Source organism: Colossoma macropomum, unplaced genomic scaffold (genome assembly GCF_904425465.1).
Source record: "Colossoma macropomum unplaced genomic scaffold, Colossoma_macropomum, whole genome shotgun sequence".
Classification (NCBI taxonomy): domain Eukaryota; kingdom Metazoa; phylum Chordata; class Actinopteri; order Characiformes; family Serrasalmidae; genus Colossoma; species Colossoma macropomum.
In genome coordinates, this window is record NW_023494794.1 from 24,847,688 (window position 1) to 24,865,236 (window position 17,549).

At 38.6% G+C, this 17,549-nt stretch overlaps 1 protein-coding gene across 1 annotated transcript in view; it reads left to right on the forward strand.

Annotated features, from left to right (window-relative positions):
* Positions 1-17,549, forward strand: part of LOC118814606 (astrotactin-2-like) — a 697,894-nt gene that overhangs the window by 293,466 nt on the left and 386,879 nt on the right. Inside the window, exon 4 of the mRNA XM_036580304.1 lies at positions 5,342-5,491. Within this exon, the coding sequence (XP_036436197.1) occupies positions 5,342-5,491 (150 nt within the window). The remainder of the gene's footprint in view (positions 1-5,341; positions 5,492-17,549) is intronic.

Below are 17,549 nucleotides of genomic sequence, written 5' to 3' on the forward strand. Positions count from 1 at the left end.
GATGCTTCAGTTTGATGCATTAACTGGAAAAGTTACAAACTCTGAAGTACTAGATAATTATTTTGAACATCATGATGGTAAGTTCAGACACTTTTCCACTAAATTATACTGAAATACACAACAGTTTCTAGGTATTAACTAAGAAAGTGTGGGGTAACACATTTCCAAAGTGTTCTTATTCTGGGTAGCGAGATGATAAGTACCAAAACAGTCTAAATAAATTACATTAAAGTATCCAGCATGTTCTGCCTATTATATTAATAAAGGTCATAATCATTTGTAGTAATAACATGGTAAGTACAAACATACTCTCATTACATTTCACTATAAAGTCATGTTTAAGTAGGGAAGTAAATTGTTTCATGTACAATCTTTTACATCATATAACTACTCATTTTTACCCAGAATTCTTGCACAGTACAGCAGAGGTTGTACAACAAACTTACTTATTTATTATGTAGAATCTGTTGGCTGTTTCACACAAACACTCTTTCTTAACTGCTTATCTTTCTGAGTTGTGGGGGGTGCTGGAGCCTCTCCCAGTGGTCATTGGGCGGAAGGCTGGATGCACCTTGGACAGGTTGTTCATCGCAGGGCAAACACAAAGACATACATTCATGCCTAGGTACAATCTAGCATGTCCAATTGGCCTTACTGCATGTCTTTGTACTGTGGGAGAAACCCATATTACCCAGAGGAAAGCCATGCAGACACAGGACAAACAAACTCCACACAGAAAGGACCCTGGTTGCCCGGCTGGGGAACTGAACCCTGGCCCTTCTTGCTGTGAGGTGACAGCACTACTGCACCACCGTGCCACCCTGTTGGGTGTTTAGACCTCCTCAGAACTTGTCATGATGTTACCCAACACAGTTCTACACTAACACTAGTAATTTGGAATTATAAAAGAAGTTTTGCACGTCTGTTGCTTTTTTTCATGTCATGAACAACACAGCAAAAATCCCCCAAAATTGTACCATGTCCAGTGTATATAGTTATAATATGAAAAACTGGATCCACACATTCCAAATTGTATGCGTCGCATTCTGTGTTTACTGCTGTCAATATTTCTATTTATTGTTTTCTATTTACAACACAAAAAGCTGACCTGTCCTCAACATCTAAAGTTGTATTTATTTGACCTCTTATTCTCCAGGGTATATTTTGCTTTTTCCATCTGAATTTACATGACCAAATCGTAAGGCAAATTATTCAGTAACTGCATGAAATAAATGTGAAATTTTATTTTATTTATTTATTTATTTCAAAAAAGCTCCCCTCAAATTAACAGAATGTGTTTTATGATCATACACATATTGCTATATGCTTACAATTTACTGCTGAAAGCCAAAAATCTTAGACGCTCTTTGTATTATTTTATAAAAATAATGTTTACAGAGCAGATCACTGAATAGACGCCATCTGTTTATAGTTTATAGCCCAGATTTGAGGAAAAATTGGTCGACTTTCAGTAGGAAAAAAAAAAAAAAATTGTGAGTTCAGCTTCTTTTATTATAAGGGTTTAAAATTACATCACCCATCTATTTGACTGGAAAGAAGACAGTTACAGCTCTCGTATGACCCCCACCTTTTGAATGAAGCTTATGAAATATGAAAGTTATGAAAAATATGATGAAGTGCGTTTTTGGAATACCGGTGGCCTCAAGTAGTTGAAAAGGTTAATTAAGTCAAGCTAGTGTATAATGCGTCTACATGTATGCAGACTCTAGGGGTTCTTTGTATTCCTTTATCTTCTACTGTTTTTCATATTTTAGTTGCTTTGGATAAAAATACCAGATTAACAAATACAAATGCACATCCACATTTGTGGGTGCAGCAAGGACTGATCAGTTGGAAACGAGCGGGCCGAGGCTTCCAGTGATGCCTCTTCCTTCCAGGTTTGCCTAGCTACAGACGTGTTTTGTCTTCAAAGGTGGAAACCAGGCATCTGTCAGTGAGATTCAGAGAGAGACTGTTGGAAGAAGAGGGAGGTGGTGAGGTGAGGGAGAGCACTGTGCTGCTCAGAGCCTCCGGTTTACAAGAAACACCCTGATGGTGGGGCTATCTCCTTGGCAGGGGCATGAACAGACTTGTCTCCAGCATGAAGTGATTGCTTTGAGGTCATTTGCTCTCTCCTTACCTTCTCCTGCTCTACGTTTAAACCCATAAACCAAAGGCAAAGGCATGAAATGGGGAGTCTCACTTTCATTTTCAGAGGTTAGGGGATTTTCTGCTAGATTTTCAGATATCAACAGTGAAACCTTGAGTACCAATCTGAGATATATTTTGTTTCTTCAAACACTAAAATGAACTATTTTACTGAAGCACTTCACTAAAGATGGCCATCTAGAAGTACCATGGTTAAACTGCTCAAATAGACCTATTATCCCCTAGAAAGACACACACAGCCAACAATATCACTTAGATTACAAAATTAGGGTATTTACTGTAAAGGATTGTAATTTTGCACTGTAAAAATCACTGTGTATTGACAATAAATTACTGGCTACAAGCTGCATTATTTTGACTAATTTATTGTACCTTTTTAGCAGTGAGTGTGTTTACATGCTCTCAATAATCCAATTACAATCGGATTTCTGCAGTAATATGATTATTCAGATGGTCATGTAAACAGTATACTGTTTACTGTAGAGTAAGGTCTATAAATCTGATTAAGAAATCCGATAAAGAGAGTTGGATTTTAGCTCAGTAATCAGATTTCTCAGTGCATGTAAACGCTTACTCTGGTTTCTTTCGGATTTCTCAATTTGTGCATGTGCAAAAGCAGATGGTACTGGAAATAAGCAGCAGCGTTGCCACAACATGGCAGCAAAACATTTTTGGAGTGAGGCTGCAACCAAAACCGTGCTAGATGAAATTAATGATTTAAATTCTTCATCTTATAAGTGAGATATGTTCATATTTTCATGTAAAGTGGTGTGACGGTTTTTTAACAAAAGCCATGGCATGAAGTTTTAGTTCTGCATTACGTTTACATCACGTCTTTTTCTGTGAGGTTATTGGCTGGTTGTAATGCAGAAATCTGATTACTGCCTGACTCATGTAGACCTGGAGTTTCCCAATTATCTGATTACTCATGTGCAGGTAAATGTGTTGGATGGATTACGGACAAAATCCGATTTTCTGCAGTTATTGGATTGTTAAACAGACATGTGAATGCACTCAATATTAAGAGAAGAACAATTTTAACAGTAGTGGCGCACTTGCGAGTGATAAACAGCGTCCATGTTCTTTTACTAACCATGAGAATGACTAAATGGAAAAGGCAACAAACTTCTTATGCCTCGTCCTATAACTGTTTCCATGTTTCTCATTGAAGAACATTGCTGAGTAATTCATTTCCAAGCAGCGCAATGCAGCCTTTCCCCTTTTGTCCTCCTCTATACATTTATACTGCATTTTCATGCTGTCAGCATCTTTTTCCACATTGTACATCATACACTACCCTTTCAGACTAAGTGTCGACGTGTTAATGAAAACTTACAGCACATTTGTAAGTCAAGTAATACTCTTTGTACTTCTTTGTATTAGGGTTGTACATTTTGAACAATCTGTACAAGGTAATGTGTAAAAGTTGAGGAAAGGAGTTTGGCCACATATAAACAAATGTGGTAAACCAGTACACAATTTATGCTGCTTTTAAAACAAACAGATTCTCTGAATTCTTGGCCTCTGGCCTGGACAGTTTGTGTCAAAGTATTGCTTGAAGCCACTTTTCTTTATCAGCACCATATTTTGTCCTTAACCTCCCTTGTTGCAATATAACAAATACCTAAAAGATGATTTCAGTATTCCAATCCAGGCACCAGGAATGAATAACACATTTTCAATCACTGACTTGATTCTTTAGCAGCCTTTTTTTGGGATGTTTACTCATTTTTCTTTTAAATTGATTAATTGCCAGTTCTGCTCACTGGCTTGGTCTCCCCATGACACAAGGGTGAAGGCTAGCACATGCTTCCTGTGAGTTACATAAAGTTGCATGTTATGTCAGCTTCCTGATGTGTCAGATAACAGGAATCCTACCCAAGAGAGCAGAATGACCTCTAGAACTCTGGGATACAGATGACTATGTTATCACCAGTGACCAAACCTGCAATCACCTGATGACAGGGCCGTCGCTGCCCAAAATGCAGTCCACAGGCCAAAGCTGGCCAATAACGACATTTGATTTGGCCCACTAGAAATCTTCCCTAACCCCACTCCCTCACCAAATGAAAAAAAAAAAACCAGTTTTTTTTTCCGATACATAACTCATGAAATTATTATTTTCCATTTAAAATCATTAAATATAGTTTAATGCTTTAAAATATGTTTTGTAAAACTTGATTTGAAACCTATTCATATAGTCATATGCAAAAGTTTGAACACCCCTGGTCAAAAAACAAATTATTGTTGATTTTCTACACTGTAAAAATGGCTCATCAATTCAACCAAATAATAAAAGAAATAATACTTCATGTGCTAACAAGTAAATTAACTTGTTTTATTCAATATAAAAAAATACTTTGAATGAACATTTATTTCAATCAAAGTCATTTTTGAGTTTAATTAAACAAGCTCAGTTGCTTGATACAACATTAAGCAATTCTTTTAGGTTGATCTGATTGAACTTTACTGGTTACCTGGTTCCCTCGAATTTTTCAACACACCTGTGAACTCCAACTCCCATAATGCATCTGGTTCTGATGTCACAGTCACAAGTCCGTCATCTACCAATCATTAACAGCTACACAGATCCTCCTTCCCTGAGTTCTAATCACTCTCACCTGTTCTCATTAGGTTTGCTAGTATATATACCTGGTCCTTTCATTCACTCATTGTGAAGTATTGCCATCAGCACTGTCTTTTGCATAGTGGATGGTCTTCCTGTTTATTTTGTCCCTTTTTTGTCCATCATTTGCTCTGTTGGATTTTCTTTTGGACTTTGGAGGTTTGGCTGTTTCCTTCTCTGGGTTCCAACCCTTGCTTGTTTATGGAATTTAAATAAAATTCACTGTTTTTACCTCTGTGAGTGTCAGGTTTGTCTTCCTACCATGACTTTTTTATATTTCCATTTATTTATTGAGTTTTCATGTATGTTAAGTTCAGCAAATAAACAGTTTACCCAAACTTTTGCATATGACTGTGTATTGTTTTGTCTTTTTAGTGCTCAGCCCACCATGCGCATTTATATTTACCCCTCAAAGAGCAAAAATCTGGCACCCTTGGCCTAAACAGTTACACCACTTTGCAGCCCCTGATTCTATTACACTCTTACTCTATATGTGTTTGTGCACTGGACTCATCTGTTTGTGTGTTTTGGTCATTTGTTCTGTAGTGATGGACCCAAAGCAGGAGACAGTGGAGGCTCTGATGCAGAGGTTTAAAGAGAGTTTCCGCACCAACACCACCATGGAGATCACACACTTCCAAAACGTCACTCACAGCTCCTCCACCGGCCGCAAACGAGAACCGATTCACAACCGAGGTAAGATGTCCCCAAATCATTATAAGCACTGGAAAGGTGAAAACTTTTCGGCTCCCTGAAAGATTCTCAATTTACACACCACACTCACCATTTACACTATCAGTAGTGTAGTCTAGAAGAACTGTTAAGCCTATTTTACACCAGATGTGACGCGTCGCGCATGTTAATCCGGAACCACTCTGCGACATTTGGTATTTAAGCAAGAGTGGTTGCTCTTTGTGTTGCGTTTTCACGTACTATAAATGTCTGTATTGTCCATTTATTACACATACAAACTTTATGTAGTTGACATAAAGAGATCAACAATAAAATCTCGAGCTACCATGACTTTTGCTGACTTTCTCACAAGGTGATGTAGCTCTATATGAAGAGGTGGAGATGCCTGTGTGTTCACAACATTAACTGACTTAAGGGATTTCAGTCAACCTGTCCGAGAGTTAAAACTGGACTTGTTGATTTGTTTATTAGCCTAGATTGTATACTATAGCATAGACATTGCATTTCTCTACTGTTTCTGCATGTAAACTGCTAGCATGGCATGCGTCAGAAATAGACCCAAAGCATATTTTTGCACTTCATGCACGCGTTACCACTGTGATGCCACGTCTGGTGTGAACTGGGCTTTAGGCTACAAGAGTTTCCTTAAAAACACACAAATCAGACTTTCAGAAAAACAAGAAAAGCAAAAAACAGGGACCACAGAATGTGTTTTTCTTTTTTTTTAGGTAAAGGTGGGTAAATAAGAAATACTGGAGCTGCTAAAAGAGCAAAGCTTATTGCTATTGTCAGAACAAAATCTCCAAAATTATAACTTTACAAGAGAAGGAAAAAACTTACTTTTAATGAAAGTAAATGGAGCCAGACTTCTTGTCAAGTCTAGGCTATTTGTTTTGGCCCATTCAGCATGAAATCTATCCACAATATAAAGGGCAACAGGCATTTTCAAATTTTCTAAAACTGAAAAAAAATTGAGATACAAGGTTTTTTTTCCGACAGCAGCAATATGCTACACTTGACTGCAGCTTTGAAATGGAGATGATACAATGAAAATGTCTAAATAAAATCAAAATGTTTTGTCCTTTTGAGTTTTTCCCTCATCAACCAATAGTGCAACATACCATCTGTTTTTGTATTATTTTGTCATGTGCTCTCAACCACTGAGATGTAGAACTTTATAGCTATACTCTAGTTTTGGGGATTTAGAGACCCCTCTGGTGGAAATGTGTAATTGCACACAATTTGCGGAAGAATGTCTTGTAACGTGGGTTGTGCTTCAGATCCCTTCCCTGAGCGGATGAATCTGATGATTGCGAGTGTGTTGAAAGAGAATTCAGTCAGAATTTGATGTGTTTTCTGGGGATGTGAGTGAATTATCTTCTATTGCCATCATATCTTCATCAGCATAAATATAATTTAGTCAGTATAATTTTGCATTTGACACCTAAACATTGGGATGGACCTTCTTTTTGAGCCTGCACATGTGACGTTAATGTGTAAAGACATTTGATGTGGCACCTCTGACACCTCTGACTTTTAAGGTTGTTGTGTTGATTTACTTTTTTTTTCAATGATAACAAAAAATCTTACAGTGCAGCTTTAATTTGATAGTGAAGGCAAAGTAAAACACTTTTTTGGTGCCCTCTACACTCTCAGAAATAAAGATAGTAAACCGTCAATGGGGCAGTACCCCTCTTGTCACTGGGGTGGTACCCTCAAGGGTACATCTCAGTACCTTTAGTCAGGAAACATAATTGTACCATAATCCATTGAAATTATATTTTCCAATTTATTAGGTTATGAAAAGTGTACGTTTGAAAACACTTGGAAAAGCTTTCTTAGGGTACACAATTGGACCTTAAAACCACTGTTGTACCTTTTGAGAAACATTTACATTGTTTGAACCTTGATGAATGAAACAGGTACCTGCACAGAACCTTTATTTCTACAGGCTATATATGCTTAGGTCACTCTCAAGCTTTGCTTTCTGCTGTTCAGCCTGGGAAAAGTACAAATTAACAAGGCTGCCTTTGTTATTCGACTAGTAAGTTTCATGATCTGCATATAACTGGATAAATAAGTAAGTTTGGGGACATTTTACTGGATTTTAAAGTATCTTTCCAACACTGCGTTGTTAGAAATAAAGGTTCTGTGCAGGTAAATTTTCCATTCATTAAGGTACAAATAAGGTAAATGTTTCCACAAAGTTACAACAGTGGTTTTAAGGACCAATTGTGAACCTTAAATAAGTTTTTCCAGGTGAAAAGTTCATATTTATACCTTTTCATAACCAAATGATTTAAAACAGAACAATAAAATAAAAAGCCTGGAGACCAGACGGGGTGTGTGGAGTCAGTACAGCTTAGAAAATATCATTTCAATGTATTATGGTACAGTTATGTTCCCTGACTAAAGGTACTGAGATGTACCATTGAGGGTGCCACCCCATGACAGGAGGGGTACTGCCCCAGTCACAGTTCCATACCTTTTTTTTCTGAGAGTGCAGTCAATATGTTTTATGACAGGTTCTCCGACAGCAAAAATGAGGTAAATCAAGGTGTCTGCTGTTCTAGCTCTGCAGTTCACCCTTAACAGAGAAAAGAGCAAATCCAGCTGTGTACAGACACACTGCAGCCTTTCATCCACTCAGAGCCTCTTAATGTGAGTTATTAAAGTATTCCCAGGCAGATGCAGCTGCTGAAATCCAGGCTAATGCTATGTGTAGAAGACCGATCCAGCGCGCAGAGGCAGCGCGGAGGAGCTTGATAACATTCTCTCCATTATTCTCTCTGTTCAGACACAATTTAGCACTACACCTCCTCCAGGCTGAAATTAAAGCAGACCATTCAGCTGAGTGAACGAGCTGTCTGCGCCGCACGAGCAGCTTCAGAGCAGACGTGCGAAGAGAATCCATATTAGCCTCTATTTTAGAACCGCGGGTCAGAGAACCAGCGTAATGCGCATAGGAGGTCTCTCTCTCTCTCTCTCTCTCTCTGTGTGTGTGTGTCTCTTTCTCTCTCTCTTTGTCTCTCTCGCTCTCTCTGTCTCTCTTTCTTATTCTCCCTTACTCATTTTTTACTCTGTCTCTCTTTCTACCTCTGTATGTCTTTTTTTTCTCCTTCTCTCTCATTTTCTATATCTCTCATTCACTCTTTATCTGTTTCTCTCTTTCTTTCTGTTTTCCTGCTTCACTCTTTCTCTGCTCCCCTTTTCTCTCTCCCTCTCTTTCTGTCTTTTTCTACCTTTTATCTTCTGCTTCCTCTCTCTTTCAATCTCTCTCTCTCTCTCTCTCTCTCTCTCTCTCTCTGTGTGTGTGTCTCTCTCTCTCTCTCTTTCTGTCTCTCTTTCTCTGTGTCTCTCTCGCTCGCCCTCTGTCTCACTCTCTCTGTCTGTCTCTCTCGATCTTGCTCTCTCTCTCTCTCTTTCTTTCTTACTACCTCTCACTTGTTTTTACTCTGTCTCTCTTTCTATCTCTGTATCTCTTTGTCTTGTTCTCTCTTTCTCTCTCACTTTCTATATCATTCACTCTTTATCTCTTTCTTTCTGTTTTCCTGCTTCACTCTTTCTCTGCTCCCCTTTTCTCTCTCCCTCTCTCTTTCTGTCTTTTTCTACCTTTTATCTTCCGCTTCCTTTCTCTTTCGATCTCTCTCTCTCTCTCTCTCTCTCTCTCTCTCCCTCTCTCTCTCTCTTTCTCTCTTTCTTTCACTCTCTGTCTGTCTCACTCATTTTTATTCTCTTTTGCTCTCTCATGCTTTCTCTTTCTATCTATCTTTCTCCACCTCTCTCTTTGTCCTTTTTCTCTCTCTATTTCACTCTCTACCTTCCTGTCTCACATTTACTCTTTCTCTCTTTTTCTGCTCCTCTTTTCTCTCTCTCCTTCTTTCTGTCTTTCTGTCTTTCACTCTCTATCACTCTGTTTCTATTTTTCTTTTTATCTCTCTTTATACCCCCCACTCTGTCTCTCTTTCTGTCTTTCTCTCTCACCGTGTCTCTTATTCACTCTTTCTTTCTCTGTTTCTCTGTTTCTGTCATTTTTTTCTGCTTTTCTCTTTCTCTGCTTCTGTCTCTCTCTCCCTACCTCCCCCTGTCTTTCTGTCCTTCTCTACCTTTCTCTTTTGCTTCCACTCTCTCTGTCACTCTCTTTCTATCTCTCCATCTCTTTTTCTGTCTTTCTCTGCCTTTCTCTTTCTCTTCCTCTCTCTTATTCTCTTTTGATCTCTCCCTCTCTTTTTTCTCTGTCACCCTCTTTCTCTCTTTGTACATTTCTCTCTACCTTTTACACTCTCTCTCTTTCTATCTCCCTATCTCTCTTTCTGTGTCTCTTTCTCCTTTTCTCCTCTCTCTCTCTGTCATGCTCTCTCTATTACCCCCTCGTTTTACCTCTCTCTCTGTTTGCACCTTTCTCTATCTCTCTTTCTCCTAGCTTTGTTTACTATCTCTCTTTTTCTATCTCTCTATCTTTGTTTGTCTGTCTTTCTTCATCGCTCTCTCCTTCTGTCTGTCTCTCCATCTTTCTTTTTCTGTCTTTTTGTCTTCTCTCTCTCTCTCTCTCTCTCTCTCTCTCTCGCTCTCTCTCACTCTCTCTCTCTCTCGTCCAGTCTCCCTGAAATGAATTCTTTTCAGGTTCTTTAATTACTGTCTGTGAAAAAAAAGTGCAGCTTCAGCACAAAACCATCTTTTAGGTCCGTGGAGGATAACAAACAAGCCGACGGGACGAGCCTTACGGGTTACGGAGCTGGAACTCAATTAAGTGCGGCAGGAGCAGGCGGCTCATCGGGTCTTTGCAGGGAGATTAGGCCAATAGAGAGGAAAAAATAAATAAATAATAATAAAACTAAAACGAATGCACAGAGAAATTAGAGATGAAATGAGCAGGCCGTCGGCCGGTCGACGAACTTTTTAATTTCGCCTCGGTGGACACAGAGTTTACGCTGAGAATTAGCTTCCGTCTCCCTCTTACTTTCTGCTCACGTAGCTCAATATATTTACATGGATGAGGTCCATTAAATGTGAACTGCTGACCTGAACGATGCTGCCCCCAAATCTGCCATATGTCATTTCTTAATTATTATCACAATATTGGCCTGATTTTGCAAACCATTGCTATATGCAAATGAGCCCTCTAACATTTTCCGGCATTCTGACCAATTTTAGGCTTTCTGTGAGTGCTTTAAGGAAGTGATATCCACCAGATGGTCAGAATTATAGGTTTATTAATTAGTTAATGCCATCACATCCTAGTTAACCAGAGGTGGGAACAAGTCACTAAGTTGCAAGTAACAAGTAAGTCTCAAGTCTTCACACTCAAGGCCCGAGTCAAGTCCCAAGTCAAGATAGTTGAGTCTTGATTCAAGTCCTGAGTCAGTGAGTCTCAAGTTGAGTCCCAAGTCAATAGTCCTAATTTTTGAATCCTAAGCAAGTCAGTCTGCATTCGTCAGTTAATTTAAGGCCATAACACTGAATAATGCAAACAGTACTATAGCCATTAAATCACAGGTATGACTGTATATTAATACACAATTAATCATTTTTATGCTTCCAACTAAAATTATTATTATTATTATTTTTTTTTGAAGATTTTTTTTTTTTTTATGATTTTTGGGACATTGGACACACATTATTAAAATAAACTTGCTCAGACAACTAAAAACACTAGTATAAACTGAATTTAATCAACAGAAACCAAAACGACCAAACTAAACAAAGTTTACAGGGAAAAAAAAACAGCAAAAAGATGGTGAATGTACAAAGTTGATGTTCACTTTTTTTTTTTTTTTTCTTATTCAAATTTCCCATTCCATTCCATTCCATTCTGGCGCCTAACTTCTGCACCATTTAAGGTGGAACAACAAATTCCAATATGAAGCTGGTGAATAGCAGGTCAACTTCAGCCTCATAGTGAAAGTTGTTTGTTTTGTTTTGCTACTATGAGAAAAATGGTCAGTTTGCCTGGTGAGTTTATCCAGTCAGAGTTTAAACGCTGAGTAAGGGTGTATTGGTGCTGTTGATGCTTCGCTTGTTTCCAGCTCATGGCAGCAAACTTGAACTCTGACACTTGTTTTCTGAAATAAAATTAAACTCAGCATAAGTTTAGTAACAGATATCTGACAACATTGCTGTTTATTCAGTTTACGACAGGAAATGAATCCATTCACATGAACAGTAAGCAGCTGTGTAGAGTCCCATTTGCTGTCAGACTCTCCACGTTTTTTCCACTTTGAATCTCGAGTCTTTCCGCAAAATGACAAGTCCGAGTCAGAGTCCGAATCACTGGTGTTGAAGTCAAAGTAGAGTCCCAAGTCTTTCTCGATTTTCTCAAGTCGAGTCGAAAGTCATCAAATCGGTGACTTGAGTCCAACAAAGTCATTTGACTGAAGTCTGCACCTCTATAGTTAACCAATATGTTGCAAGGTGTCTTCAAATTTCAATGTAATTCAAACTTTACTCTGTAAGCAAAGTCATTCAGAGTGGTTTGGTGTGAAACAGTTCATTGTAGAGAAACTACCAAAGCGACCAGATGCACCTACATGTGTCTTTTGGTTGTAGGTGAGAGAAATAAGTATGTTTTGAGATTAGATTTAAGATTTGCAGAGACAAAGTGCACCAGAGACTAACAAATCCAGAGAAAGCTCGATGGCTGAAGCTATGGAGGTTGATAAAGGAATGGTGAGTAGCCCAGCTGAAGAAGACCTGAGAGTATGAGTTGGCTTGTAGACAAGCAGACAGAGAGGAAGGAGACAAATTGGTAAGTGCTTTGTATGTGAGTAGTAGAACTTTAAAATGGTTATGGTATGGCAAGCCAGTGGAGATTTGGAGTGAAGAGATGGAGTTCTGGACCATCTGGAGCTCATGAAGAGAAGAAGAGCCAATATTGGCAGAAAGAGCATTGCAATATTCCAGGTGGCTGGAGATGAAGACATGAATAAAAGTTTCAGCAGCAGATTGAGAGAGACATGGTCTGATTTTAGTGATATAGCACCAGTGGAAAAAAAAAAAAGAGGTTTTAACAAGACTTAACATGAGAATCAAATTAAAGATCACACCCAGATTTTGAACTAGTGGGAAAGTAGGACATATCGTCAATGGGAAGAGTGAGGGAGTCTGTTTCATCGGGAGTTGATTTAAATCCAATTAGGATGACTTCAGTCTTATTGTTGTTTAACATGAAAAACTTAAGCTCTTCAGATAAAATGAGCCACCTTGCATGTTTATGGTATTAGTAACTGATGATCAGGCTATAAATACCTGCGGGGTGTGCGATGGGATTCATAGATTGAGAAGAAGTGGTTCAGTGCAGTGAATGTCTGGTTCGACGTGTGGAAAATGGATCACAAAGCAGATGTTAATTATTGGCAGAAAGGAGTGATCGTATTTGGATGTACCAAAGACCACGGTGTGAAGGAAGTAGCTGAATTTGCAGGTGTATTCACAAGATTGGCTTGTGAATAAAAATCACTTTGCTGTGGAGAGTTCTTTAAGAAATTGATTGTGAAGAACCTGTGTTGACTTCTAAATCAATTCTTGCCTGGAAGCGAAGCAATTTTGATTCCTAAGCTCCCCAGACAAAACATTTGTAACCACTCACTTTCAACATACAAGGTGACTAATTTTTTGTCCGAGGAACTTAAATTACCTCCAGGTGTTTCATTTCAGAAAAGCAAGTTTCCAGCTGACTAAGGGGTTGATTTTTAATGGATTTAGTCCTAAGATAAATCTGCGTGTCTTCTGCCTATGAGTGAAATTCCAATGTGAAGTGATATATGACGACCGAGAGATAGTATATAATCTAGAAAACTGCATTTCCTGAAGAAAATGAGTGATTGTGCCACTCAAAACTTTTGATATTTAGATATTGCTATGTGATTGCTAAGGTATCCCTAGTGGTTTCTAGGGTGCTTCTAAGTGATTCCTATGGTATGCCAAATGGTTCCTAGGTGCTGCTATGCGGTTGCTTTGGTATCCCAGGCTGCTAGGGTGTTGCTGGGTGGTTGCTATGGTATCCCAAGTGGTTTCTAGGGGGTTTGCTATGTGGTGGTTGTTGATTGCTATGATATTCTACATTGTTAATGGGGTGTTATTAATGGATATCTTTCATCATAATATAAGCTGGGTGCACAAACCTCTGCCTCCCATTCATTCTTATGGGGAAAAATATCATAATTTAACAATAACTGTATGAAAACCATTTGTCCAGTCAAAAAACTGTACACAAGCATGCCATTCACAATCATTCTGGAGTTGGTATGATGTCTCAATATCTGGAAATATCTGTGAAATGAGTTAGGAGACAAAAATCCAACAGAAAAATAAGAAACGGGAAGGATGGCCAGATCACGCAGGAGGATTGAATGACACACTGTGTCAAAAGCTGTGTTTAAATCAAGTTTTAGGACCACCACCAACTGCAGACACAAGAAGATCAGTGATGGCCTTAATCACTGAAGTTTTAGTGCTGTGGAATCCTGTCTGGAAAGGTTAAAAAAAAAAAAAGGAAAACTTTTGACAGTAATGGAAGATAGAGATGGGACAGTAGTTATTAAAATTTGATGGGTCATCAGGCAGTGTAGTGCTTATGAATATACAGGCAGTGTTATGAAAACACTGCCCTAATGGGGCATCAGGCAGCATATTCATAACCATTCCATCTAATAACTTTCTGTGATGTAGCCTTTAGAGGCATTACGCTGTTTAGATGTCTGGATCCCATCATCACCACTGTGATCTCTTCTGACTCAGTAACTAAGTTTAGCTAAAAAATATTCTTATTTCACATCAAACCATATTACATCTTAATCATTTATTTATGTAGGAATTTTTAAAAATGTAACTGTTGGCTTACCTTACCTAGGGCATTGGGCTAGACTCTCACGCTGCTACCCTAAGCCCCCTTCCCTTCCTGGGCAGGTCAGGGGCACTGTAGTGCGCTGTGCGAGTGACATTGATTAGCTAGGCTGATGTGACCCGCACTGTGGTGGCAGTGGCTGCTGGCGGAGGGGACAGAAGGAAATGCTGACCACCATCTGTGAGCAGAGTGAAAGTGTCCGCCACTGCTGGCTACCTTAAGCACACTAATTACTCATGTCCTCCATGATGGACAGAATGAGGGGCTTGGCGGACGGCTAGTGCTGAAGACTTCTGAGTGTAAACAGTCATCAGCTTCTGATGAGTTAGGTGTAGGATGGCTGTTACTGAATGACATCTTATGTAGTAACCAGACATTTGCAGACCTTTTCATCCAGTGGTATTGATTTAGCCGACAACCAGAAGGTTGTGGGTTCAAATCCCAGGACTGGGTATACCTGGTTGGGTCCGTGTGCAATGCTTTTAACACCCTACTGCCCCAGGCATTGCTGCTCTGCTGGCTGTGGCTGTGTCAGACTAGGTCCCAGTTAGGCAGTGCTTTGAGGATTTGATTGCATTCAGCCACAAGGTCAGGTACTGATGTTGGATGATTAGTTCTGGATCAATCCAACTCATCCCAAAGGTATTGGGGTATTAGATGGAGCTCCATCATTCCAGAGGATCACTCCTGCTCCACAGCCCAATGCTGGGGGGCTTTATACCCTCTTCAGATATAGTGACGACCCTCTGTTGACCTTAGGCTCACCTGTGGCTGGTTTAGAAAGTGGTTTGAGTCTCATTCTATTGCTAATGTATTTTCTATGGAGATTCATTACTTACAGTAGAGGGACTGTCTGGATACTGGAGAGGCTTTACATCCCCCATGTAATGAACAAGTTGTTGCATAACACTTTATGAAGTCTCCCTCACACAGTAGATCTCTGTCCATGGAACTGAAACTGAATGAAATCCCAACAGCCTTTTCACCGCACGCATACATTATAGTCTAAAGAAAAACAAGTTCTCAGTCCACTCCAAAATGAAATATGTCACATTTAATGGGAAAGTATGCACCATGCTCAAAACGTGCATTGAAAGGAGGTGTGTTGAAAAGCATGCCCATTCATTTACAAAGGAGAATAATAATCATTTGTTATTTGTGAGTTTTTGTCTATTTCGCATTGGTGAATTGTAGCCTTGGTGGATAAACTCAAATCAAAACCCACCTCAGCCACTTCAAACGTGCACTTGACACAGACGAGAGGCTAAATTAGCATTTTAGTGTGCACCTGTCTCCGGCTTCCTGACACGTTGCTACACTTTGATGCTTGTCCCCCTTCTTCTAATTGCCCCGAACCATGCTAAGTTTCTAAATCGGCCCGCACCTTTGTTCAGTGAGCTTTTTTCCTGCTTCTCTCTTATGCACAGAGCCTAATAGCATTTGAACGGCATCTCACTGCACTGCTGAAAGTCTTTTGATCCATCACATTTATTTTAGAGCCTCTCTACAAGGAGATAGCCTTGCTCTACCATTATTTTCCTACCGCAGTATTAATCAAATGTGTTTGAAGTTAGCAGATGAAAGTTGGCTGGATGTTGTGTTTGTGTGCTCAGGGCTGCATGATATGAATGAAATATCATCCATTGCTATATGTTACTATTACAATATGCCTTAAAATTCACTGAAAAAAGATTTTCAGATCTCTAATTTGCTCAGATTTGATCACTAAATTAAATGTTAGGAATTATTTTTTATTTTAAAAGCTAAGCATTTTGTTATTGCTACAGGAGTGGACATAATAAACTTTGTCAGAATGTATTTACTACTTTTGGTAATTCAATAACATGACTTTCATCATATGAACTCAGTCCTTCAACATGAAATTGTTGGTTTCCAAAGGCTGGACATGGTTTCTAACACGTGTATATATGTGTGTATATATACATATATTACACACATCATTGGCTTATACACAGCCAGTGGTTCAGCTCCTCCATGACTGTAGCTTCTTGCTCTCGTTCATAGCCTGTAGATTATTGTTACAGTGGAGGCTGAAATGGGGAACTGGAGTGTTATACTTTGCTGTTGCTTTTGTTAGATAGATGCTCATTGATTTTTCCATTTCTCCCATAAGCACTGACCAACATAATAGACTGCTACAGATGATTCAAAGGGTTAAACTTGGAAAATGCATTAACAGAACTTTAAAAAAAGTGGCATTAATACTTTATCATGTTATTAACTTTGATGGCTTTATTTTGATCATGTTTTCTTTTATAAAAGTAATAATAATAATCCACTTGAGACTGTCTTGTAATATTTTTTTCACAGTTATGACACTTTATTTGTGAATCAACAAAAGACTGAGCACTGGAGATTAGCAGAACAATTCCAAAATCTCATGGTGTAGCATAATAATAAATTATTGTCATAACAACATTTTTTTTTTTTATTGCTAGTTGTTATTTTCAGACAATGACAACACAAAAACTGATCAACAAGAATGATTTTTCTTTTCACTGTGGGGAAAAAAAAAGAAAAAAAAATGATTTAGTGTTACAGCATTCAAATCCTCCAGAAAGTATTGCATAACATTATAAAGACTTCAGGTTGTCTACAAAGACTTCAACTAGCAACACACAGCATTTCTGTAACACATTTATCTTTAACATAGGTAGCAGACAAAAACTGTTGGTATTACCATCTGAAACATCTTGCAGTCCATCAATTTCCCTCTAAACTGCACTCTTAAAAAATGTGGTTCTTCAGTGTTTCTTTAGTAAAGTAAATGGCTCTATATAGAACCATGAACACTCAAAGAACCCTTTGCATGATGAATGGTTCTTCAGATTGATGGAGAATGTGCTGTAGATGGTTCTATACAGAACCTTTCTGAAAAGGTTTTTATATAGCACCAAAGAGGGTTCTTCTTTTGTTACAAAGTCGAGCTTGTTACAATCGAAGAACCCTTTGGTACCATATATACCATATATAACCATATTTTGAGGAACGGCATTAAGCTTGGACACAGTATTTATTGGGTGAGAACATCAGCATGTTGATTATACTAGAAGGAGTTTGATTTTGCTCATGTCTTTGCTTTGTTATACTGCACCCCCTTATATGTACAATGACAACTAGGCTGAATTGCATTGAATTGTTGCCGCTTCCTTACATCGCTTGCTGTTGGGACAAGATGTTATTTGTTATAATTAGTTT